Below are 9,272 nucleotides of genomic sequence, written 5' to 3'. Positions count from 1 at the left end.
CAGGCGGGGGTGGCTGGAGGGAGGGAGGGAGGGAGGGAGGGAGGGAGGGAGGGAGGGAGGGAGGGAGGGAGGGAGGGAGGGAGGGAGGGGGAGGAAAAAGCGGCTCTGGTTACCCACATGGGTCGTTCCACGCACATGGCCAAACCGTCTGGCCTGAGCGCCAGTCTCAATCGATGTATTGCTGAGGAACCATATTATACTACGGTAGGCATGCGCACGATGACCTCAGCGTCGCCTAAGAGGCCCGGGCTGGGCTAATAGCTCGCGCGAAGGCGTTTGGCGCTGCGCTCACTTTGGGCCAGCTGGGTTGGCAACAAAGACCAGTACGATGTATCCAGTAGGAGTAAACCGCTATTGGCTTGTATGGCTGGCCGTCGCGGCGACCCTCACCGCTGATGCCTCGGCACGGAGTCTGCTCTTGGAGGGCGCGAAAGGCCAAAGCCGCGTCCATGAACCTGTTAATATACCAGGTAAGACGAGGCTATGGTTATTGGCGAGGGAACTGAGAGCTTGGCCCCGCCAAGCAGGCCAGCAGCCGCACAGTTGTGCCCTCGCTGTGCAAAGGTATAGGATAACATGTTTTGTGACTCGAGCGAGCCTAGGGATGTATGGGCGGGGACCGTGACTTGGAATCCCTCGGCCATCGGCGAGCTTTAGGCCAGCAGCAGAGGGCGCGGTCGGGGTACAGCAACACCAGCTCGGTGTTTGGTCCATATTCCTGGGATGGCGGCGGACGGACGAGAACTGTGCCAGCGGTGCAGCTTAGGTCAACCTCCACAACCCCACCGGGCGGTCCGCCCACGTTCACCATGGCACAGTCTGCACCCACGGTCTGCACCCCCGGGCATCACTACCTGCACTCACCGAGAAGAATAGGCCAACCTGTGTTGACACTCGCACCATTCATCCAGTGCAGCCGGTGATTTGGTGTTTGGTCTTTGTTGCCGACTTTACGGCCCTGCCACCTCCTCCAAGGGCCTCCAACTGTCATCCTAAACCTTCGCGCAGAGGACGCCCGCATAGACCTGTGCGAGTGCGAGCCGGCCGCTGGCTTCCCACATGACCTGGGCTGCGAGAGGGAGGGCTGGTTCATTTCCAACTTTGAGTACCAGGGGACATGGATGGGGGGCGGAGGACTGGTCCCGCTCAGCCGTGCCATCTGCTGCCGGCCGTGCCTGCCGGTGGGTGGAGTGGGCGCTCAGGGCTGCGGCCTTGGCGGGCCAGGGCGTGGGTCGTCAAGGAGCCGTGGGAACAGTGCAAACTCTGTGATGGGACGACTGTTGCACCTCCATCCTGGGGTTAAAATGTACTTGCGCCCCCGTTACTGACGGACGGCGGTGGTGCTGGTCCATGTACGGCCGCAGGGAGAGCTGCCCCGGCCGCCCTCGGAAATGCACCGTCTAGGCAACGGCACTGCCAGGCCAGTGGCGGTGGTGTCCATAGGCTGCCACCCCTCCTCGGGCCGCCAGTACCGGGCGCTCAGCTGCGAGCAATCGGGAGGCAGCTTCGTGACAGGTGGGGCTGAGGGCAGCAGGGCCGGGGCACGGCAAGGCGCATGGGCTGGGTGCATGGGCTGGCGGCGCGCAAACTGGCTGCGTGGACGGGTGCATGGGGAACGCACGCACAAAGAGTGCAGGTAAACTGCGGGAAGTTGGCAACGGGCACGCAAGAAACGACCTTGCATGCCGACTCTTATTCGGAGCTATGCCGACGGCGTGTGCCCCTGCTTGCGTACCCCCACGCAGGCTTCTCTCAGGCGGAGCGGGTCAACTCGGCCGCTTATGACGAGTACTACCCTGTGGGGCAGGTGGAGTGCTGCACGCCCGCAGTGCTGCTGTCCAGCGGCGAGGTGCGCTCTGGCTGGGCTTGGGCTGGGCTGGGCTGGGCTGGGCTGGGCTGGGCTGGGCTGGGCTGGGCTGGGCTGGGCTGAGCTGGGCTGGGCTGGGCTGGGCTGGGCTAGAGAGCCCCGTGCGCTCTGCCTCAGACATGTTATTTGCAAATGCATGGGAAGTATACGGTGTGTAGCGGGTCGAAGGCAGGGCGACACGGTATGCGCGGTGTTCCGCTCGCTCAAGGGACTGGGCTGGGGCGGCGCTGTGGGCCTGATGAACCCCACTGGCGTGCCCAAGCGCGCACCAACCATGCCTTGCCGTTGCTGCTGTTGCTCTGGTGTGTGTGACTGTAGGTGTGGCAGCTCAAGCGGTGTGACTGCACCATCAGCCAGACGAAGGACTGCGGCGGTCTCACCACCAGTCGCCTGCTGTGGGGCTTTGCGCAGTGGAGGTGAGGTCACGCGGCGGGGCAGGGTCAGGCATTATAGCCGGCCGTCAGTGCGGCGACAAGGTCCCTGCCAACAGTCAGTGTGCGGACGTTGCAGCATGTGTGAAAACCATTTCTAGAGCCCTGGGCCTGGTTTGGGCTCAGTGCCGCGTGCGGGGCTGCCAACCGTCTCACATGGTCGGGTCCATCCGCGAATGCCATCGGCCACCAACTCCCTGGCCCTTTGGTCGCTAGCTACTCATCTATCGAGTGCGTGCCCACAACACTGTGCGCAGGATGAGTTCTGGGGGCGAGTACATCCCGGTGGCGCCGCTGGAGTGCTGTGGGCTGTGCCTAGGCGATAAGATCCATGACAAAACCAACTGCGAGGACCTCAACTTCTGCTCCAATAATGGCATCTGTACGCTTGGCGCGTGCGAGTGCTTCGAGGGATACGCAGGTGCGCTGGCATCCTTCAATACGTGGGAGTCGTGCGTTTCCCTTCAGTGCTCCCAGTACCAAGTGTGTGTGTTGGCCGGATGTGGCCCCATGCAGGCGCTGACTGCAGCGTGCGGGCGGGCGGCGGCGAGGAGACCGGCACGCTACCGTGGTGGGGCACGCTGCTGATCGTGACGGGGAGCGTCATGTTCATTTCCTTCTCCTCCATCGCGATGAAGTACACATTCCAGACCATCCGCGCTCATGCTGGCGGCGGCGGCGGTGGCAGCGGTGCGGCGGGCCGCCGAAATGCAGGTGCGCTGGGACAAGGACGGACAGCAGGCGGATAGAGCGGGCACCTGCTATTGTCCTTTGGCCCTCGCATGGATTGAACGGCTTTGTTGATGCAAGTTGTGTTGCATGTAACCGCTGCAACAGGTGGCTCCGCAGCTGCGGACGCGAGTGCCGTCTCCAGGCCGCTGCTGCTGGCGGGGCTTGACGATGAGGGCAGCGCCGGCAGCCACGACACGGACGAGCAGGACCTCACGGGTGCGCGGCGTCTGGTTGCATTATGGGGGACAACATCCTCGCATTCGTATGTGCGTGAGCTCGGGCCGTGCTCGGGCGTCTGGGCTTCTGAGGCCTGGTGACGGGGTGTGGCGCCTACAGATTCTGTGCAAGATAAACCCGCCTTTGCTTTCACGGCGTGACCTCAGGGTTCTGCGACGACGACAGCTGCGGCGGAGGCGGCGCGCCCTACGGCAGCGATGGCCATCGGTCGCAAGCCTACGGCAGCGGCTCGCAGCATGGCGGCCATCCGCAGCGGCCACACCGCCACCCACACCCGCGAGGGGCGGGCACTCGAGGCACGGGCGGCGGCATGACTGCAGCATCGCCGGCTGCGTCCTCCATGTCCAATGGGGAGGCATTCTTGTTTCAGATGGATGATCTTGCAGCGCACCTGACGCCACCGCATGCGGCGGCGCCGCCGCTGCGGCCACCGGAGCCCATCTCGGAGCAGCCAGAAGGTGCGCTGTGCAGGTGTTGTGGTCCGAGGGGCTGCGGCTTGGCTGGGGATGTGGTGATGATGAGTTGACGTCATGCTTACCGCTCGCCTCCTTTGACTCGCCACCGCCCCGTTCCATCCCAAACATCCGTTGCCTCACGAACAGCCGAGGACGCTGCCCTGGTGGCGGAGGCTCAGGCCAGGAGTTTGCCAGAGGTGGCGGCGAGGGCAGCAGCAGCAGCAGCAGCAGCGTTGTCGCCCGCGCGGCGAAGCAATCACGGCGTCAGCGGCGCCGGGCCGCCGCCGCCAGCCTCGCCATTTCGTGCCGCCGCAGCGGCACCGACGCCCGAATACGCGGTTGCGGCCACCATGCCGCGGACGGGCTCAGGAGTGATGCTGTCGGAGGCCGGCGGGCTGCACGGAGAGCGCGGGCTAGGGCGGGTGGCAAGCGGTAGCCTGGCGCTTGCGGCCGCGGCGGCGGAGGCGGCGCCGATGCCCATTGGCCCCACGCTGACCGCGGGCGCACCTGGCAGCGTTGCAGCATTCACCTATCCTGTCGTGCTGCCGCCGGCGCTTTCCTCGCTTCCCTCGGGCGCAGGGCTCTTCACCGGTCATGCGGGAAGCATGCCTACATCAACCCGCACCTCGCCCGCCGGCGCCAGCGGTGCTGGCGGCACCGGCTCTATTGGCGCGCCGTCGCTGCTGTCGCCAGCGCTTGCACTCGATGTCTCGTCGCAACGCGCCACAGGCAGCGGCAGTGCCCGCACCACCTCCCCAGCGCTCGCACCAGCACACGCGCCGGGGCTCGAAGCACTGCAACCCGCCGCCGCCTCTGTTGGCAACCGCTTCTCGTTGCAAACGGGCTGGCTGGACGAGCAGGTTAACGCGGAGCGCGAACCGCCGCCGCTTGAGCTGCGGCTTCTAGCAGTCGGCGCTGGCGGCGGCGGGGACGATGCGATTGAGGCGGCGCTGCGGGACCTAGAAGTTCTGGATCCAGAGCTGGCGGCGGCGTGGAGCGATGCGGCCAGTGGGGCCAGCCTACCGATGTGCGGGTGGGCGTGGGCGCGGCCGTTGCCGTTTAGGGGGGCATGGGCGGCTGGCGGTCGCGGGGGTGTGCGGGTGTAGCATGCACAGTTTGCTCTATGTGCCTGTACGCCTGCTGAAGCATTGCTCGTCATTGCGTTGCGCGCAGGTCGGACCATTACGAGGGGTTGCCGGAAACTGTCAGCCGGCACTCGCCTACACAGCTGTACCTGCCGCCTGGGGCAGCGACGGCTGCAGACCGCGACGGCATGCTTGCAGCCGGTGGGGCGGGGCCGCACGGGCTCGTCTCTGCTTTTGCGCTCCCCTCGGATCACGACCAAGCTTTGCCGACAGGCTACACACCGAGTCGTGGCTCGCGGGAATGGCCGCCCTCGTCATCGCATGCCGCGCTTCAGGCACACGGCAGCGGCCCGTTGGGAGCCAGCGGGCAGCGGGTGCACCACGGCAGCGGCGGCGGCCAAGTGCTTACGCCGCGCCGACCCAAGCCTGCCGCACAGACCGGGAGTGGCCGCGGCCCCGGCGACGGCATCAGCGGCGCCGGCACAGCAGGGCCGCACCACTTTGCTCAGCAGCAGCAACAGCAGCAACAGCAGCATCAGGCGCACCTGCTTGGGTTGCAGCACCGGAACGCAACGGATGCGGCCTCCGAGGCAGCACTGTCGGTCGCCTCGGGGCCCTCAGCTGGATGCGGCTCGGGGTCCATTCCTTACGGTGCGGACGGCTACGGGTCGGACTTGGGGTCGGACCTCGCAGTGCACGGCCGCGCGCCGTCAGGCACGGGTGGGAGCGGCATCGGGGCTGGTGGTGACAGCGTTGCGTGTGAGGCGGCGGGCGGGGGCGCGGTGGTAGGTGGCGGGGGAGGCCCCGGCATCAGCGCGGCCACGTGCGCCATCTGCATGGAAAAGCCAATTCAGGTTGCGCTCGTGCCCTGCGGCCACGCAAATGTGTGCCGCCGCTGCAGCCGCCGCCTGACGCGCTGCCCCTTCTGTCGCAAGGAGATCATACGCCGTCAGCGCCTGTTCTACAGTACTTAAGTTTGCTACGGGGTACAGGGCGCGCCGAACAAGGACCCCGGTGTAGAGCGTGGTAGGCAGGCGGCATGTCGGCATGTGCATGGATGTGTGATGGGACAGGGTTCAAGGCAGGTTGGCGAGGTCCCGTAGGGTGCAGCTGATGCCCATACCCTCAAGCAGACGGCAAACAGTTTGCAGTGGCAGAGCAGAAGTGCATGGCTGGTCGAACGCCGGAGTTACTGTACCGACAAGTTGCTGGCTGGCTGGCCGGCATGTGCATGGAGTGGAAAGACTTTGCGTGTAAATGCAGATGAGTATCATGCAGCGGCTTGCGTGACGGCATGAACCTTTCGGCTCGGTGAAGCCAACGCTCGCGCTTTTATCATCGTGTCAGGGCTCCTTCAACTGCAGTAGTGTGATGTCTGCAAGCAAGGAAACAGTCGAGTGCCCTGGCCCGGGGAGTGACTCACGTGCATGCCAGCAGAGCAAGGTGTGTCCGGTTGCGCGTATGAGTGTGTGATGGGACATGGTTCAGGCAGGTTGGCGCGTATGAGTTGAAGCGTGTTGAAGGGGTGCGAGCTGCACGGCCATGAGCTTGCGACTAGAAAACAGTGGCCGCATGTGTGAGCCTGTTGATGATCTTGTCGGTGGTCTCCGACTGTGACCAGTTTTACAGTTTAGATGAGCGTGTAACGTGCGTGCACATAAGGAGGCAGTGGGGAGGCTGTCACTTCCCCTCGCTGTCGCGTTGCAGCTACACGGTGATGCTAATGAGTGTGCCGTGGGACTGTGTTAAGGCAGGTTGGTGAAGTCCCGTAGGTGATGCTAATGAGGTGAAGTGTGTCTTGGGGGCGCGGTGGTGGTGCTTGTGCTGGTCTGGCCGGCCTAGGAACCATGCGCATCTGTGTCTGGTCATTGCTGGAATGCCGATCCTGGTCTGGACCTGTTGGCCAGGCGGGGAGCTTGTGTTGTAAACTTACACTGACGAGGACAGAATACGCCGTTCGGTGTAGGCTCCATCCTCCCAGTCCCAGGGGCCAGCCACAGCCTTGTGTTTGTCTGTGGCTGAAGTTGTTCAGCTGCCTTGTCTGCATTGCATGCCCGTGATGGAACATGGCAAGGGGCAGGAACACGCGGGTACCACTCCGGCAAGTCCCTAGGGACGGCGTGTGTCCAATGCCCTAGACTGCCGAAATGTTATCATGTGACATATAATAAGGTCCCTGAATGATTTCCGGGCATAAATTCGAGCGGGAGCCGAAGTCGAAATGGTAAATGTCGCGCTCGCCAGGACTTACTGGAATTCGCCTTACGCTGTCCGGATGACATATATAGGTGAACCTTAGTAGACGGCACTAGATACAGGCCCAAAATACCGCCTATGCGAGATATGGGCTCTGGTCAATTTCGCGACTTGAGCCCTGACCAACATGTTTTGTCCTCTGCCGAGCGCTAATGTCCACTAATGATGTAAGTTATCTACCTACAAAAAGGCGGCGTCTAAATACTGCGGTAGGATTTGCCTCGGGCGACTCCCAGAGCCCTCCGAGCGTGCGGGTTTGGCTTGGAGCACGCACCCCCCCGGACAATTGTGCACATAACTTTTTGATGCCTACTCTTTTTACAGTGGCGATTGCGTATCCTGCATACACTGTGCGTACGCTATCCGTCACGCTATCACGCTTTTAGTTTTCACGACGAAAATATTTGCGTGTCCCATTGCACACCCCATGCACGGCTGCAGCCGTACGGCCTTTCAGGTCGCCTCCTCGTAGCTCCAAACCATAGTAGCCGTATACTACACAACGAGACGAAGCCGTAGGTATGCTGGCGGCCTGGTCAGATGATACCTGTTGGGTCTACCAGGCTGTCAAAGTTTGGACACAGCAAAAGACCAGAGTGGTACCCGCGTGGGCAGGAAAGCGTAGTCCCGATGTGTGTGGCTCCCACCCGTGCCCACATAAATGCGTAGCAAGAAGGGACAAGGCATTGGTGCGTTGTTCGCGCGCTGTTACTGTACCGACGGTAGCTGGCAGGTTGTGTCGATGTTTTGCTGACGCGCATTCCTCACGCTCCGGGCGCCCGGCCAAGGCGATAGCACCACACAGACTCAATGCGACGCCACACCGCGCGGATAGCATAGCCGATGCGCACCTGCAGGCAGTCGACCGGCGTCCACGGATGAGCTGTGTAGACGAGCACTAGCGTAATGCAACGGCGTGCAGCAAAACAATGGCCGGGCGACAGTGTGACAAACAGGGGCAAGAACAAGGCGAAGCAAAGCAGAAGAGGGGCCCGAATGTGTACGACAATTGTGGCGGGCAGGCCGAATGCGGTGCAACACGCCAACAACACAACCGGAGGTGAGGAAGCGTTGCTGATGGTGAGGATAGGTGCATGCCGTCACGCATCCCTGACTGCGGACTGTTGGAGCCCAACACGCACCCAGTTTTGCTGGCGGGCTAGTGGGACAGTTGCAGCAAGACCCTACCTACCCCTGCAGGGCCTTACAACACCCCACCCACTGGAGTGCTTGAAGAGAGTTTCCGTTCCCAACCTGGCCTGTGACGACCCCGCGCGGACATTTCACTCCACATCGCTTTTATGTTACATACCGGGCTCGCTTATGCGCAGGCCATCTTTGACAGCGTGTGTCAACATACATGAATCAGACATCGTTTAACCTGCGATACATTCCGTCTTGTGCTACTGGTGCCCTCCCGAGCGGTGCCCCGTAGGCACGCCTACACACGCAGAGTATGTCAGTACGTTTCCCCTACCTCAGCCTTTCTCACCCTTGCTAAAACTCACCCTTGAAACGAAAACTGGGCGATTGTCTGTAGCTATCTGGAGTAGACCCCCCAAAATTTCGCTGGCGCCGCTAGGGCAGCCCTCACGCGCCTCACACACCCCTCGCCACACGCACCATCAGCCACACGATTCATTCACCAACCACCACACGCCACTCAGGTCGTCAGCACGCACGAACACACACACCACCAAACGGAGATGATATTTAGAGCTCAAAGCCCAGACCGTTGCCGGTGGTGATGCCCACAAGCTCCAGCAGGCCTTTCCCGAAGATGCCCTCCACAGCAAGCAGCGCGAAGAAGCCGATCATGGCCGCACGGCTGTTCATCCGCTCGGCATAGTCCACAAAGCCATTCTTCGGGGGCGGCACATCCGGCTGCTTGGGAGGCATGGAAATGCCCTTCGGGGCAGGCACCACCGCAGCGCGGACAACCACGGCGCGAGTAGAGCGGCTAAAGCGCGTCGACACCTTGCCCGAGCGACGGGACACCGAAGGGCAGGAGAAAGGAGCGCGTGCAGAGAGAGTGGACATCTTTGTAGGGTGGTGGAGACCTATGGATGCTTAGCACAATGTGCAAAGAGATGTCTAAGTTAATGGCGGATATAGTCCTCCTTCTCTGTTTGGGTGGTGAGGACACAACCCAGTGCTCAAGATGGGACTTCATGCAGCCGGGTCAACAGTCCAAACCCAGCGCCTGGTT

The 9,272-nt window shown here is 62.6% G+C and overlaps 2 protein-coding genes across 3 annotated transcripts; one reads left to right on the top strand and one right to left on the bottom strand.

Moving 5' to 3' along the window:
• The first annotated feature begins 224 nt into the window (after positions 1 to 224).
• CHLRE_02g110000v5 (uncharacterized protein) lies at positions 225 to 6,746 on the top strand. Of its 2 annotated transcripts, none has more exons than XM_043059865.1 (11): positions 225 to 470; positions 1,009 to 1,181; positions 1,365 to 1,515; positions 1,746 to 1,849; positions 2,186 to 2,283; positions 2,556 to 2,719; positions 2,815 to 3,012; positions 3,136 to 3,246; positions 3,414 to 3,725; positions 3,870 to 4,749; positions 4,896 to 6,746. In XM_043059865.1, exons 1-11 carry the CDS (start codon positions 329 to 331, stop codon positions 5,779 to 5,781), a joined length of 3,219 nt encoding a protein of 1,072 aa, XP_042927499.1. In that variant the 5' UTR covers positions 225 to 328; the 3' UTR covers positions 5,782 to 6,746. The 2 variants fall into 2 exon arrangements, with proteins under 2 accessions (XP_042927499.1, XP_042927498.1); XM_043059864.1 differs by having other exon boundaries at positions 3,870 to 4,755.
• A 1,609-nt stretch (positions 6,747 to 8,355) lies between these two features.
• On the bottom strand, positions 8,356 to 9,204 carry CHLRE_02g109950v5 (uncharacterized protein). Its single transcript, XM_001699891.2, has one exon. The coding sequence runs from the start codon at positions 9,101 to 9,103 to the stop codon at positions 8,777 to 8,779; it is 327 nt and encodes a 108-aa protein (XP_001699943.1). The 5' UTR covers positions 9,104 to 9,204; the 3' UTR covers positions 8,356 to 8,776.
• Between the last annotated feature and the right edge of the window lie 68 nt (positions 9,205 to 9,272).

Source organism: Chlamydomonas reinhardtii, chromosome 2, assembly GCF_000002595.2.
Source record: "Chlamydomonas reinhardtii strain CC-503 cw92 mt+ chromosome 2, whole genome shotgun sequence".
Lineage (NCBI taxonomy): Eukaryota > Viridiplantae > Chlorophyta > Chlorophyceae > Chlamydomonadales > Chlamydomonadaceae > Chlamydomonas > Chlamydomonas reinhardtii.
This window is presented reverse-complemented; position numbering and strand designations above follow the sequence as displayed.

Bases quoted from the DNA above. Each gene is read 5' to 3' on its own strand.
- CHLRE_02g109950v5 (XM_001699891.2), bottom strand. From the start codon at position 9,103: ATGTCCACTCTCTCTGCACGCGCTCCTTTCTCCTGCCCTTCGGTGTCC.
- CHLRE_02g110000v5 (XM_043059864.1), top strand. From the start codon at position 329: ATGTATCCAGTAGGAGTAAACCGCTATTGGCTTGTATGGCTGGCCGTC. The intron at 1,850-2,185 runs GTGCGCTCTGGC...GTGTGACTGTAG, and splicing joins TGCTGCTGTCCAGCGGCGAG to GTGTGGCAGCTCAAGCGGTG. The intron at 2,284-2,555 runs GTGAGGTCACGC...CACTGTGCGCAG, and splicing joins TGGGGCTTTGCGCAGTGGAG to GATGAGTTCTGGGGGCGAGT.